We start from the raw sequence: 17,089 nt of genomic DNA on the forward strand, positions 1-17,089 counted from the left end.
CATCATGTGTCCTCAAGAGTGGGCAAGTCCCATCTCTCCAAAAAAACCAACTAGTGCAATCTGCAGCTTCTATATGCAGTTGCAATATTTTGTATTTGGAGACAGCAAAATTCATTCAATGAGAAATTTAGTTTTCCTTCTTTCTAGTATTCAGAGAATTTAACACAGTACTAAGCCTTCATTTGCCTGCAGCTGTTTCAGAGAGAGAAAGGAAAAAGAAAAAAGACCTCAACCAAACCAACCCTATGAATTTGCAGTTTAAATCCTGAAGGACTATTTTAAAAGGGAAGTAGAATATAATTTTAACAGACTTCAAATAGTCTGCTTCATGCACACTCACTTAATACTGAACCAAGACAATCCTTAGAACTTCAGACAGGGAAACCTGCTCTGGTTACCTTGGTGATAAAGACAAAAATTGCACATAATTGTTGCTGATGTCACTGCTTCCAATTGTTTCCAAGGTTACAGACTACCTCAAATAACTGTGATGTTTCATTTCTAGACTGTATTGGAAGCCTATTTTCTGTTCTCAGTAAATTGTTTAGTACTGCAGGTAATCTATCTAAACCTTATCTAATAAGGCATCAACAGCCTCTCAGCAACCCCCAGTAATGATGTGGAATTATATACTGAAAATGCAGCTACCTTGTGCTTTCCTGAGCAATTTGACTCCTGGATTATCTGAATTATTTTTATCTTAAGACTACTTCCATAACAAAGTATATTAATCAATCATATAAAAATATCTGAACACTAAATGTCCCACCGTGAAGCAGTATTACATGTGAATTATCCACCTGTAAGGAAGCTGTTCTCTTGGTTGAATAGTGGAAAATTGGCTGTTAACTATTTATAACTGACTGATTTTTCCACCATCTTCCAACTAATTTTAAATGCAGAGCATATTGCTGCACTAAAAAAAAAATTCAGCCATGCTACATCTTCTCCATTAAAATCTACAGTTTAACATGTGTCATAGCAAGAATCTCCCAAAAAATCAGTGCCTACCAGATGTAAGGATTACTCTGCTACCCTTACAGTATTACTGCCTGAAGACAACTATAGACAGTGCTGTTAACTACTGTAGTGTCAAGAAATGGGAGCAATTCTGAAAACACTAAAAATAATCTATTTTTAGTGTATAATAATGGAAGCAAGACTTTGTAGTTCATCCCTGCCCTCTAAATCTAACTAAGCCACATTTCAAATCCTCATTTCTGAAGGAGACAAGTTAGTAGATGTCCGTCTACCACCTCTCCTCCTGCTGGATGAGCCTTTCATCACTTGACTGCTCTCAGACTGCAGGGCTTGACCTTGTCAGCAGGAAATTTTCCACTAGAGCAAAACAAAATGGCACTTACTGTATCTTAGCAGTCTGTTATTACTTACGCAACGGATTTTGAGAAGTAATAATTTACTTTAGAAACTGGTTGACTAAAATAATGTGTGTGTGTTTAATGCATGAAAAGAACTGCATATGGATCATGGCAAACATCTGTCAGGCATCTCAGCTACCACCTAGAGTTCAGGGAGGGTTAGTGTGCAGTACAGAGAATAAAGCAGAATATCAGTGGTGATTCTTTTTAATTTTCTCAGAAAATGGGCAAGAGATAAGCATGTTTATTTTCATGATTACTCATTTGAGTTTCTCAATTATTTAATTTCAGCAGCATACATTTTAACTCTTCTATGTTAAATTTCCATTAATGTTCTAGCAACAAATATATTGGCAGGAACGTTTAGTGAAACAGGCTACTTTAAATAAGCGCTGAAGAATATACCTATAAAACAATACCCTTCTATTTGTAATTGCATGCTTTCGGTTGAGGGAGGCACTCAAGGGATCGAAACCAGCAACACCCTATGCAGGCAAAGTCTTCTCTACACATCTGAAATAGTAAATGCTTACAACAGGCTATTCAACAAGAAGCCACAGAGCAGGAATCACATGCTGAAATTAGGTTATTAATATATTTGAACAAAGAATGCATCTGCAGAATCAAATTCTATCTGCACACAACTTATGAAAAGGAATAGAAAGACAAATCAATGAGAAAGAGTTATATAGTTGTACATAAATTATGTGATAACTGAATAGCTAAGGAAGCAGAGGAGGGAAATTGCACCAAAATGACTTTAGGGCTGATTCTCTACTGTATTATGTAGTATAGCAAAATTTATAGTATTTATAGTATTTTACCACTTTCTAAAATATATTAAAATGTTGTAAGGTAATGGGGAACTGCCCCCATTTTGCAATGATATGGCTGCTAACTGCATGTACTTCAATTTTTAGATCTACTGCCAGACTTAGAAGAGTGGTTATCTACACGTATGGTACAGCTGTAGACATAAATAGCTCTCTGATTTTTGGACACAGATGATGTAATGAAGGTAGCACTACTACCAGTCACTCATTACTCAGTCCAGCCCTGGCACAAATCTATTTAAGTCTGATATTGAAACCCTTGACTTTTAGCAGTTCATATAGCTGTCAGAAATTAATTAGTAATTAATAACTCCTATATATTTTTATAAGGGCAGAATCCCTGCCCTAGCATATTTGAACACCATTGCAAACCCTGAAACAACGTGATAGTAACAATGTTAAGATAACTTGTCCTCAAAACACAAAAAACTTCCCCATGGAATTAATTCCAGATATATTGTATAATGTCAGATTGTTATACAAACAAAAGTCCAGGACATTAAATCACCATTAGCAGTGTACCCTGGGGTCAAAATCGTGCAGTCCCATTCAACATCTTCATTAATGATGTGGATGATGCAGCAGAGCGCATCCACCATAACTCTGCTCATGTTCCAACCTGGGAGGAGCAGCTGAGACACCAGAGGGTTGTGATGCCACCCAGAGCAATGGAACCTCAACAGGCTGAAGAAATGGGCCTATGGGAACTTCATGAAGTTTAGCAAAGTTAAGTGCAAAGTTGTGTACCAGTATATGCTGGAAGGCATCTTGCAAGGTGAAAGGCGCAAAGATTTTGGCTCGTCTACCTCATGTGACTGGCCCACAGTGACACTATCTACTGACGTGAAAAAGGTTTACTCTCTCTCGATACCTTAAAAATAACAAACCGAGTACTCTTAAAGACCTTCTTCAGAGATCATTACCAACATTAAAGATGAACTGTATGCTTGCACAGAAAATACAAAGATAATTATACTGACTTACCTATACCGGTAAGTTGAAGCCATGATGAGGTAGGAGTTAGAGACATCAGGTTTGGTTCTGCTAGAGTGAGGTCAGCTTCTGAAGCAGCCAAGCATTACTTAATTTGAAATAAAAAGCACTCCCAAGAGCTTGCCGTCTCAACACAGTACAACACAGGTGAAGAACTACACCATTAAATAAATACTCAAATGCTCAACTCCATCCCAGTTCTGGTTATTTAAAAAATAAATGAAGCATAAGAATTTTTAATGACATTTCATTTAATTCTCAGGTTTTGTGGGTTAGAAAATTAAATAAGCAGTTCTTATCGCCAACCATTTTTAAAACAGGTGCCTTCTACTGCTTTCAGAAGAGTAACCCTTGACCAATATAGACATGACAGAAGAATTTGGTTCAGTTTCTGCTAGTGTCAGATATCAGTGTAACTTAGAAAATTGCTCTTAATTTACTACCTCCCAGGACTGTAAAGAAACAGATCCTGAAATGTGGGATCTTTGCAACACGATCTGAAATTCTCACTTTACACCAGCATATAGAACCATCCTTTCCAGACTACAATGTACTGTCTTTATCTCTTCTTTCCCACATTATTTATTATAGCCATTACTTTTCAAAATTTCAGATCACTGCTACCTTAAAACACAGTGCTGATACAATGCAATATTTCTCACATATCCCCTGAAGAATTTATTAATCTATTTTACTTTTAAAAGCTTAGGTGTAATGGTATCTGAGTATCTCTTCCTTTGTAATATTGTGCCCAAACAGACACACCTAAGTAGCAGCAGCAGATGGAAGAGGTTAGAATTATCAGCTGCCAAATTACCAAGTTTGCTAGGCCACCGTCCTTTTATAATTTAGACCCTTCTGTTGGAGATTTGAAAATATATTCTAGACAGATGACATGTTAACAGAATCATTTCATGGTCCAGTGTCTTCACAGTATGATTTATCCCTATCTCTAGGCACTGGAGGTCCCTTTTCAGGAGATTTATGAGTTAGATCCAGGAATTTATTTTGATGGTGGAGAATTTGTGCACCATTGCAAACCAGAACATTCACATTTACTCTAAGATAATGCTTCCTTCTCATTAGCAATTTTAAGAACAAGTCTCATGCATGTCTCATGCATATCACAATCATACTGCACATTCTTACAATAAAATGTTCATGAATGAAATCTGCATTAGTCGATGAGTTTGTATCCTGACCTCTTTCAAATCTATGTAACACGCAGGCAAAAGGTCCAAAAGGCTAGTGTCTGATGAAACACCTGACCTAACGTATAAATGGCATTTTCTTCTTCACTTTTGCTATCAGATATTTGCTGTAGACACTGCATTTTCTGATGGACAAGAGAAGAGGTTAACAACTGGAAGATGCTTACACACTGGGCCCACAGCTCAGGCTGTATTATCAAAAGTACCAAGTCAACACTTACAAACCTTAAAACCTACAATGTTTCCAAAAGCCTCCTGAGGGACTTCCTGTCTGCTTTCTGATTGCTGCTTCTGGCTTCCAGTTTTGGGGGGTTGGGCTGGCTGTGGGCTTGGGGGTGGGGGAGTAATTTTATGGCCAGCTTCTGCTACTGCTTTTGCTGTGCTTTTCTGTGAAATAGCTATGGTTATTGTACATTGTATCATTTCTATTAAACTCTTTATCTCAACCCAGGAATTTTTGTGTTACTTTCCCTCCCAAACTTTGTGTGGGGCTTGCATGTGAGAGTAGCTTGTGTTAAACCAGCAGAGTTAAAAACACACTAAAAATATGGACTCATCTGTCTGAAGTCTTTTAACTAATACAATTTACCTAATCAAAACATTTATGGGCCTTTCACTAAAATCTTTCTAGTAAAATCCTTGCCCTCAATAAGATGGAGCAAGAGAAGTGCAAACAAAAAAGATAACTCATGTTCTTTATCTAGAAAGGCACAGTAATCAGATGAGAGTGTTGCTGCTCATGCTGAGGAGATGGAGAAGACAAAGAGACATGACTGACACTTTGTTATCTACAATGTCCTGTTAAGAACTACCTTCAAATAAAATACTTTCAGCAGGCAGGATCCTGACAAGTATTTGAATCTTCTTCCAGCAATGCTGGAACGACAGACATGTGAAAACTGTAAAATAAAAACAGTTCTAAAAACACAGAGCTAGGAACATTAGAGAACTAATGGCAAATGCAAAAGATTTTAGTGCCATTGGAACATTCCATACTATAAAGTTCTGTGTATGGACTAGCCTTTGGTCTTAATTTACCAGCTTACAGGGCTATCAAAATTTCTGTCACCTCTATATAAATACTAGCCTGCACAGAGAAGTATGACTGGGAAAATCCTAATTTCAACAGTCTTACAGTGAGATACATACCTAGGGTGGCATAGAGAATCTTCATGGCAAATGGAACATTTTATTGTGAGATATATTGTTTTCTGTTAATATCCTCCAAAGAGGAGAATGTAAAATTTTTCATACAGAAATGAAGAAGGCAGACCTGGATTTAAATGAGCGTAAGGGACCTCCTCTTCCAGCAATGCCATATGACCCAGATATGTATCCATGGATATGCTTATTTTAAGACCTCTGAGCCATTCAACCCAGAGCTTAGTCTATCCCTGGTTCAAGTTATATAATGCAGACATGCGCCTATGTCAGCTAGAGATGATAAATCCAACAGAACTCTTAAGTTTGGTAATAAAGTTTCCATTCCACCATAGCTTCCTGGAAGTGGAATTCTGACCATGCTTTTCTACAGCAGTGTCACTCTGACCTTCCCCTCCATGGCTATAAGTGTTCTATATAAAGTACAGAGAAGTATAATTTCTTTCTTTCTAGAAGAACCTTTAGGCTTTGCAACTAATACCATCTGAATTTAGTATCTTATTTACTTATTGTTTAGAGAAAACAGTGTAGGATGCTTGGCTCCTGTTAGCTTTCCCCATTTTCCTGCTTAAGTTAGCACACGGAAACAGTAAAAGCCAACTCCTTGACTTGAGTTCTGCACAAAAAGACAAAGTAGCTAGGGGATATGCAACTGCTGTGCCTGTCAGTACAAAATAATTTATTCAGTGGTTGATTCAAGCCTTAAAAAGTCAAAGTAAACACTGACTGATTTCAATAGTATTTGTTTAAGAATAAGGCCTAGCTCCTCATCTCACTAACTGGCAGCACAGTCAAGGGTAGCAGCACAATTACGAGATGTCTCTAGGACAAAAGCCAATGACTACACTGACATAGAAACTTAACTACTTTATTGCCTATGTGTAAACACATACACATAGAGAGAAGTTTCTGTATCTAGCTTTGCCAATTTTGCCATTATTAGTATGTTGAAGAAAATTAATGAAAACTGATTATTCAGTGTTTGGTAAGGAAACTCGAAAATTATTGCAGTTTTCTGCTAACAAAGAAATCAGCACCACACAAACCAGACCCTTCTACTATACCGAAGGCAGTGTAAATAGAAGAATGTGGATGAACTGTAGTCAGGAATGCAAAGGAACAAAGAAATAATTCCTGATAACTCTTTGCCTAAGTGACATTTAAGTATCATATACTGGGAAAAGCAATTTCATCTTCTCACCAAACTAAAGTGTAATCAGCCCAACTTACAAAAATTATCCTGTGAGAACACATACAGAAATTAGATATATGCAGTAAATCAATAGCCCATTATACTTATTGCTTATTTGCAGTAGCTTTTTACACTTCCACTTTTACACTGTAGAGTACCACAGTTATCCCATACCTGTGCAACATGCTTTGGTGTCACTCGGCATTAGTGCATATTTAACAACAGTTGAAACCTGATTTACCAGTTTCACACATAACCACAAGAAATCACAGATGAAAGAGGAATTGTTATCAACAAATTCAATTATGTGTATCTGTCAGAAATTACAGTATAAGTACATACACATGACTGAACATCTCTAAGGTTATAGTGCTTCCCAGCCCAAGTCTTGAAACTACCAATAGAATCCCAGAATTAGAAATATGAACTTTAGTATTCAGCTCCATTGTACTCCAATATTAATGCAGTTTGAATCACAAGTTACAGTTGTGAGACTATTTTGGAAAATGCTAACTTCCTGCTAGTGGTTATTTTGCAGGTGAAAGCAAAAACCTAGCTGAGTAAGTTCTTTTTCTATATATCCCTCAAGAGCAGTAAGCTTCAGATTTCACTTCAGAGCATTTGTGAACTGTTACCATTTGTGAACTGAGGGCAGTCAGCTGCAGGAACCCTTCCTCCATCTCACCAGATGTACAGATTACATCTTGATTTAATCGATGGGTGGAGCAGAGCCCCCTGCAGGGAAAAAGCTCAAGAAGGCAGCCTCCTACAGAAAGCAGGAAACATCAGGCGCTTGTGTTTACCACGCCTCTGCCGAGACAAAAGTCTGAGGTGTGTGAATATGCTGCCTCTTATCCATGCCCCTGTAACTTAAGGTGTTTGCGGATAAAAGCAGAGCAATTTTAAGACATGAAGATCCACATGCACAGCATAAATGCCTCTGGAGATGTGACAAATGCTAGTCTCAGTTAAAAAACTTGCTGAGTTTAAAGTCTAACTGCGGTCTCACCGATCCAGAAAACTGGGTTTGAGAACTTTGGCTCAAATGGACAATGGATGCAGAAAAAGTCTTGGGACAAGAAGCTGGGAAGCAGTAACCAAAAAAAAAAAAAAGAAAGGAAAGAAAAAGCAAAGCAAAGAAAAACCCCAGCAGTGTTCCTTTTCTTTTGATTGGAACTTACAATGAGATGAAGTCATGTGGAGAGGGTAAATAGGGCCTTTTCACAATGCAGCTAAGGACTACCAAATTAAGCTGGATGAGCAGGACACAGAAGGAGAACAGCTACCCTGTTGGGTTTTTTGCTACTAGATGTTGCAGTAGGTGAGAAATTGTACTAGATAACTTCAGACAAGGATAACTTCTTCAAGGATAGCAACTACCTAAAAATGACCAGATGACTTAACAGTTGCATCAATACTTTCAGACGGATATTATCAAGAAAGCAAAAGGTGTAAAGATGCAAGATCCCTGAGCTCAGAAGATTTTGCTTTGAACAGGCTTAGAAGATGACCAACTATGCTTCCACACATCACTGCTTGAGCAATCAACAGCCAGTGTTTTGAAGAACAACTTTCAACCTGAGAATAACCCTCAATGCTCATGTTGAAAATAAACTCACACATAAAAATGTGTGAATTTCAACACAGATATCAGGAACTTTACTAACATTACCTCCAAACTGCCAAACTACTGTAAGAGGGAAATTCATCTTTTGGTCATATTTACTAACCTTCTGAATGGACTTCAAACAAGTACCAGGAGAGAAGCTGTTATCTCCTATACCCCAGACCCTTATGCCACTCAGCACGTATTATAGGCCACTTTATCTAATATGAATGCTTAGCTACCACCAGCAGCATTATACCTCATTAAATGCAAAGCACAGGGAAATCTTTCAACTTAAAATTCCTACCATTCAATTTAGTAACTGCACTCATTTAATTCATCAGACAGATACTTCTTCACCTCTGTTTTGTTAAGTCACACAGAAAGGCAACAGCGAACAGGAAAAGAGGTAAACTACAGATAGAAATCAAGGCCTCTGCATGCCTTATTCTAAATATCTTCCTATTGCTTGCTGTTACTTTTGGTATGATTTCTATCCTTTTAAACTGTTTAAAGCATTAATTTATAGATATTGCTTTAGCAATCTGAAACCTCCTTTGCTGCCTTAATTGCTAGGACCTGATTTACACTTGTGCAAAGGCAACATGGTGAAGCACTGCACTGAATAATTTTGAAAGAGTGGTGGCAGTTCACGTCTGAGCTGGGTAGAAGGAGATAACTATATGACGCAGAACCCAGCACAACTGCATCTGCATATAAATAGACTTAATCAGAAATGCAAATTGCAATCAGAAGAAATTTTAAAAGCCTATGATAAATGTGCAGATAACAAAAGGTCAAACGCTTGTAATGCTGAAGGTTTAAAACTGTTATCAGTCAGTGACAATTCTTTCTTTATGAGTAAAATGTGGAAAAGACAAGTATATGCCAGCCTAATCAATGATGAACAAATTATTTCTATATTTCTTCTATTATTACAACTGCTTTGTTGCTAAACTCTATTTCACACTGTCAATCTCATCTTAACTTATTCAGGAAGACTCAGTGAAATTAAAACAAAATGGAAACAAAAATAGCATGAAATGATACAGCTAATTTACATTGCTATGCACAGAGGGAATTTCTAGCCCTTTTTTATACCCACGTGTGACAATCCAAATCTTCATATTCTAACCATAGTTTGCTGAAACTGCCTGCTTGATAGCATTGTCAAAATGGTATGGTTTTCTTCCACAGTAAAACAAGCAAAAAACTCTAGGGGAATAACATTTAAAATTTTTAAAATATTATTCAAGAGTTATAAATGATGGCTTCTTCCTCTTTTGAACCAAACGTTTTCATCAACAGCAGCTAAGAAAAGTACTTTTGAAGGGAGGTTACCTGATATTATATGATTTTATATTCTAAGAATAAACTAAAAATGTAAGTCTTTAACATTTCAACACATTCAAAATATAAATTAATTAATTAGTCAAGCGGGGGAAAAAATTAAGTCTTTAATACTACAGCTTTTTAATGTCCTTTCCTATGAGAGATTCTTAGGATCTGCAACACAAACGCTTAGCAAATGTTGTTCTCCTTTGACTAGATCGCCTGTGAACAAACCAGTGAGTGAAGAGAGCCATCTAGTGCCATACCTTGGAATTTTAAAAAGGGTTTTCACCGGATGCATGTCAAATAAAGGAGGGTCTCCATCCCCCAGTTCAATAGCTGTTATTCCCAAGGACCATACGTCACATCGAGCATCATATGAGTAATCGTACTGTTGTTCACAAGCAATGACCTATCAGAACAAAGCAGAGAAAACAACGCTTTAACCTAACATACAATCCATGCTATCTGAGCGTGGCATGAAAAGTACTTTTTTGAACCGTGTCTAAAATCCTACATAGCTTTCAAATCAGTATCTTCGCCTGTAGACCCCAGATTTGGAAAACAACCAACCAACCAAGCAAAACAAACAAAAAAACACCCCCCAGTCAATCAGAACTTCTCTTAGCTTTGTTTTCTTTAAAAATAATCTCTCCCTTCTATACATTTAACTTCACAGGTGCTTCAAGTATCTCTACAAAGGGCATCAGCATTACATTCTGTTTCTTGCAAAAACCTATTACAAGAGCTGAGAAGAGAGCCCCATTGATGTTATTAATTTCCATGACTATTCATGAGGATAGACTGATTTGCACAGCTGGTTTTTAGATAAGAATATTCCACCATTCTTTTCTGCCAGTTTTTCCCCCTCATTTGTTTAGTTTGTCTCTAACATATTTGTTTTAAAAAAAATCATATCATGTACTTTGTCTAAGAAAAACTGAAGTTAACATAAGCTGGAAACAATGCTACATCTATAAACATGAGATTCAAACTGAAGACTGTACTTACCCATAATCTTTGGAAAGGATTAAGACAAACCCCACAGTTTCTCTGCCTTTTATTCTATCAGGAATCTATTAGGATTCTATTAGGAATCCCGTCTCATGTTTATCTTCCAAAATCTCATCAATTAGACCAATTCCTTTGAAAATGTCAGCTCCCCCCATACTGGTAACATCAGCTTCCAATACAATATTGTTACTAGTTTGTACTTAAGATAAACAGGACTTCCAACAGCGTGTCTTAAGGGTGTCCATATCTATGATCTAGATGAGAATTTTTAATTATTTTTTTTAACTTCTCTATTACTTTTGATTTCTTGTGCTAGGGCTTCAATTTGGGACAATGCTTTGCAGAGATGTCAATGTGCAAGTCAGCAGCACAGGGAGGTGCTGGCAGAGAGTCACTCACAGCCTGCTGTAAGGAAACCTTTCCTGGAGAAGCTGCTGCTGCCATCTTAACCTCTTGGTTACTTTCCTCAATAAGCTGTACTTGAGTGAGGCATTCTGGCCTCCTGCAGAGGTTCTATCCAACAGGCTCATAGGGCCTGTCCATCTCTTACTCAGGGGCTCATGACACCATCATACAGCACTCAACATTCATTTTTACCAGAAATCAGGTGCTGAACATACTAACTAAAGTAATACCAAAAGGGTTACTTATTTATTTATTGGCAGTAACATTGCCATTAGTTAATTTCTTTGCTATGTACTAATCAGTTCTTTTCCTAGAGTGAATCAATGCAAAAATTTAAGATCTATCCTGAGTTTTCTATCAATGTTTTGACAAGATGATCTCTCTTTCTTCCTCCTCAGTTCTTCCAGGTCAGTATTTCCTCTCACACCCTACTGACTGTGGTACTTCCCCTTTATTGCTGTAATGTCAAAGAATCTTCGGACAGAGTATTAGACCAGTGTTTCTCAGCTACTGTCTGAAGAACACCAGTGATCTGTGAGATACAATAAGTAGTCAGCAAAATGTCTGCAAACCATCTGAGAAAAAACATACATACATATTCCCCTATGTATCAACTATCAAATAAACAGAATACAAAAAAAAAGAAAAAAAAAGGAAGGAAGCACTTCAAAGAAGGTTCAGGGATTTTCTTTTCTTTAACTTGAAGAGGCAGTTTTGTAAGCTAATGTGGGGGTTTTCAAAGTTGTCGATGAAGACTGTTTTCCTGTCTCACTTTCTCTTTGACAGAATGTCTTAAGTGAAAGCTATGAAATATTTCTTAGCTCTTCAAAGAGTTTGTTGATCACATCCCAGAGATCCCTCTGTATCTTCAAAAAGATGCTTTTTACTGTGCAGTAGATAACAATGCAACTCAAGCAGAGAGATTTAAACCACCGCCCTTACTTCAGAGGCCTACGGGATAATTTCATTTCCTTATACCATGCTTTACAAGAGAGAAAAGAAATGAAATTTCATGTAAAAACTTGTAAGAATGTCAATGGGGAAATACATCACAGATACTTCAATAATATAAAGAGGCCATATTTGGTATTGGCTGGAGTTTTCTTCATTGCAGTTTTGCTCAGAAATTGAAAGGGAAGCTTGTATTTCTTGATTATTTTTGCTTCTTGAAGCAGTTCCCCAAATCATCTGTATACTCAATGACACTTCCTCCAAAAGACAAAACCAAACAAAACCCCTCAAATCACAACCTAAAACCCCAGCACTCCAAACACCCCCTCACCCCAAAAAACAATAATGCAAGCAAACTTCCAAAGCCATGACTCAGAAATTCAGTAGCTTATCCATATGTGCCTAAATAAGCACACTGGGGTCTCCCTCCATTTTAAACATGTGAAAAATATTTCTCTACTCATTTAAAATTCTGCTAGAGCCCATCTCCTGGAGGTGACTACCTCAGAAGTTGCCTTGCTCTCATCAGTGTGCTTGCTCTTTTGAAGTACTTTCCTATTTGTTCTCAAACTTTATGGTGCAGAGGAATATATTATCATTTTCAAGGGAAGGAAAACAAGGACCTGCTCAAGGTCACATCTGACTTCATCAGCAGTGCCACAAACATAGCTGGTCTCCCACATTCAAAGACACCACACCACAATATAAGCACCACAATTGCTTCTAGCCAGAGACCAATGGCAAAACATGCTATGTACCACACTTTAAGAAAGTTTAACAAGCAACACTGAAATTCTGTGAAAATCAGAAGGCTCTGCACTCACAATGAATGGGGTAAAGAAGGCATACTGCAACTGCTGTTTTTAAAAAATAAAAAAACTCCTGGAGCTTTACTCAGCTTCACAGTGTATTAGAATAGAAAACAGACCAGGTTGGAAAAGACCTTTGAGATCATCAAGTCCAACCTATCACCCAATACCATCTAACCAATTAAACCATGGCACCAAGTGCCTCATCCACTCTCTTCTTAAACACTTCCAGTGATGGGGACTCCACCACCTCCCTGGGCAACCCATTCCAATGGCCAATCACTCCTTCTGTGAAGAACTTCTTCCTATCATCCAGCCCAAACCTCCCCTGGTGCAGCTTGAGACAGTGTCCTCTCATTCTGACACAGGTTGCCTGGGAGAAGAGACCAACCCCCACCTAGCTACAACCTCCCTTCAGGCAGTTGCAGAAAGCAATAAAAAGAGAGAATTAGAATTAACCAGGTTGGAAAAGACCTTTGAGATCATCGAGAGAAAGGCATACATAATGCATCTTCATTTACTACTCCACAGCTCCAGTAAATATGGTACAAGGCAGTAAAATGACACAATGGGAAAACACTGACATTCTAAGTAAGGAAAATTAAACACTATTAGATTCTCCTCTATTCTAATATCAGAGCCTGCAGTGCTTCTTTCAGAAAAATATTCCCCTTAATCTGCATTTTCTTGGTTTACAAAAAAAAATATCAGCCAGTATCTTTTAGACAGTTAATTTAACTATAATGAGATCAGCCTCACAGAAAACACACAAAATTAATTGCTCTTCTGGCATAGAATATGCAGCATATATAGAAATTTAATGATCATTTTTATTTGAAAAAAAAAAAATTCAAATTCTGTGGATGTTATTGTTAGAATCTTACCCATTTATGCACCACTTGAGAAACACAAATTGCTTATTTTTCCTTAATGAAAGATGCCTGCTGGCAGTTTATATGCTGGCTAGCAGACAACATGCTACTTTGAAATTGAAGGAAGAAAGAGTTCTCTTAGCCCTAGCTCACAAGATGAGTGCTTGGGAATGCCCGATTCCTGTTTTGCCTTGAAAACTATTGCAATTCCCTGCAAAAAACCTCTAAAAGCCAAACACAAAAAGGAAAAATGCCACTGACTTGTTTGTTTCAAACATCTGTCCTTTTCAGTTGGAGCTCTGGAACTAAGAGTGCTTATCAGCACTGCTGATGCCTGCTGGCCTAGTGGGGCATGAAGAGAGCCCAGAAGAAAATGCTACTTGCTTCTGTACCTATCTGCACCTATTTTATATCGAGCAAAATCCTTCCCTGCTTGCACAAGCAAATAGAAAGAGGTAGTTTGCTTTGCTGCAAACACCATGTTCATGCCCAATCTTCAAGAGGTGATGTAGCTAATCTTGAGATTTGCCACTAAACACCATGGGAATAAGCACCAAGTCTTTCACTTAGGCATGGGCTGGTTACCTGCACACTGTGGCCCAGGTTGCTAAGGAGACAGGCTACCACCTTCTACACTTGCTGTGATTTCATGCCCAGCCATACTTCTGCAGGATGAAAAGCACCTAAACACTACACAGAGAAACAGACAACATGACGGCAGGTGTCAACACTAATTGTGCTGAGGGTCACACTGGGACAAAGTGAGGTGGGGGGGAATTCACTGCCGTAACAAAGCACATAAACAAATCAGGGACACTAAGTAGAAGGAATCTAGAGTAGCCAATGATTAGGCATTCTTTGTGATTCATTACTTCTACAGAAACCCAAAACTTCACAGAGATAAGCAAGATGATTCACACCCTGACAATAAGACTTCATATTCAAGGATATAATTCCACTTGTTCTGTAATCAATGAAAATATTTCTTTGAACTTCAGCAATCCCTTAAGGAGATCACAGGGAGATTTAAAAGAAGGAAAATGGGTAATACAAAGAACTAGCTGTTACTTGTACAGTGGTCATACTGATTTGTGGGCAGAGAAACAGCTATATGCATATTTAGCTGAAGCAAAATGTATCAAATCCTTGTAAGTTCACCCCAAATTATTAGCTGTGGCCTTACTTTCATTTCTCCTTAGTACACACCGTGCATGTACAAAGTATAGCTGCAAGCACACACAATACCAAAAATAGCAGTGCAGATCTGCTACCTGGAGATGATTGCTACCCAATTAGTGCTGGTGACCTGCCTGAAGAAAGAAGTCTGGAGTCAAAAAGGTTGATACTGAAGAAAGGCAGTGCTGTACTTAGCTGACGTAGCTAACTAAGCAGCTTATGAGGTGTGTGAGCACAATGCTGAAAAGCACTGTGTATGTAAAATGAATGTGGCACAGAACTGTTACCCTTGCTGCAAGGAGAGCAGAACAGCTAGCTATGTAAGCCAGATGAAATAAACCAACTGGACTTCTATGCTCCACCTGACACTACATAACCTAACAATTTATCTACATAGAAAATACAATATTAAGTACAATTTCTACACACTGGTGGGAAAAAACCTCTTTCATGACAGCATGTAGCAGTACTGGGGATACTGAGTAATCCAGACCAATGTGATCCCTTATCTAGCTCTATCCCTCCCTCGCTTCCTATTTTCCTCGCTTCCTTCCCTCAATCACAGTCATATAATTTAAAAAAGAGCAAATTTGTAATGGAAACTGATTCCATATTCCCTCATTTTCTTCTTTACATTTCAGTTCCTTATTTATTATCACAACAGAAATTGTTTCATCATATACCAAAAAACTATTATGTTGTTAGAAATGTTACCAAAACAAACAAACAACATAGTAATCTAAGCAATTCTTAAGAGCAATTCTAACAATTCATGTTGATTCACTGAAAATAAATTGTATGTCAAGTAATCAATTTTTAACTCACTCAAATGAAATATTCCTGAGACCATTACATTGCACTTGGCAGTAAGCTACACTTGCAAGGAAACATAATACTTACTAGATCAAATGATACCGTGAGGAAAACCAGACAAGTTCCTGAGCAAACAAATCTGTTTTGCTTGTTACCACAAGACCATCACAACTTCAACACTACTAATAACAGTGTCATTGACATTTTGTTACTGACCCACAGATCTATTCCTGAGCAGTAAGGACATACACTACATATCTCAGATTTGTAAATGGCATTTTACAATGAAGTGGAGAATTCAGGCAGCTCCAGCCCCACAAGCAAACACATTTCATGTAGGGAAATGTGCAAGGCAGTGTGGTACTGGAATTATTTTCTCTATTGGTTTGGTTTTAAAAAATCTTTAAACACTCTACATGAAACTTTTATAACCTCTCCACAGCTGCTGTTTAGAACAAAACAAGCATCTGCATGTCTTCACATCTCTTCACAAGATTATGGCCATGCTATCAAGGTTATTGGCAAAGGTTCCCTGAAGTTTCCTCCAGCTGCCACATCCTTTTCAAGCCACTCTTGCCAGGCAGCCTGTGAGGAGGGTCAGCTCCCCTAAAGGCATCTGCCAGACTCTGCTTTGCAGCTAGAGCTTGCTGGTGCTGTCCTGTTGTGCTCTCTGCCTCTCTAACAGGCCACCTCCTTTACAGGCACCTCTTTATTCCAATTCATCTTTTTGAACTCCACTGCTTTCCTTCTGGACCTTACGCAACTTGAATGCAGCTCCTTACTACTGCTGCTTGCTAAAGCTTGGGTTTGAGAACCACAGAAAATCTTGTAAGAAAGCAGGAAGAAAAAACCAACAGGGCAGAAACTACTGTTTCTTACGTTTATTTATTAAATTCCTGAACTGTGTTTCCAAAAGGATAACTTCATTTAAATCAGGCCAGACAGCCCTCAGAAGGTGGCATCTCAGAGACAGAGGCATTTTAGTCATATGTGGCCATTTAGAGACCTGATTCTATCCCTCATTCTGCCAGCAAACTGCTCCAAGTCCTTAAGCAAGTCACAGTATCACAAAGGTTGGAAGAGACCTCAAAGATCATCGAGTCCAACCTGTCACCACAGACCTCATGACTAGACTATGGCACCAAGTGCCACGTCCAATCCCCTCTTGAATACCTCCAGGGACGGTGACTTCACCACCTCCCTGGGCAGCACACTCCAATGACGAATCACTCTCTCGGTGAAGAACTTTCTCCTCACCTCGAGCCTAAACTTCCCCTGGCACAGCTTGAGATTGTGTCCTCTTGTTCTGGTGCTGGTTGCCTGGGAGAAGAGACCAAGCCCT

The 17,089-nt window shown here is 38.2% G+C and overlaps 1 protein-coding gene across 20 annotated transcripts in view; it reads right to left on the reverse strand.

The window, feature by feature from the left end:
* MYO3B (myosin IIIB) overlaps positions 1 to 17,089 on the reverse strand; it is a 202,190-nt gene that overhangs the window by 139,988 nt on the left and 45,113 nt on the right. For all 20 annotated transcript variants that reach the window (XM_068138617.1, XM_068138614.1, XM_068138619.1 and 17 more), the window contains one exon: positions 9,974 to 10,119. In XM_068138617.1, the coding sequence (XP_067994718.1) occupies positions 9,974 to 10,119 (146 nt within the window). The remainder of the gene's footprint in view (positions 1 to 9,973; positions 10,120 to 17,089) is intronic.

Source organism: Melanerpes formicivorus, unplaced genomic scaffold (genome assembly GCF_026170545.1).
Source record: "Melanerpes formicivorus ecotype bairdi unplaced genomic scaffold, bMelFor1.0.p_v2 SCAF_5, whole genome shotgun sequence".
NCBI classification, from domain to species: domain Eukaryota; kingdom Metazoa; phylum Chordata; class Aves; order Piciformes; family Picidae; genus Melanerpes; species Melanerpes formicivorus.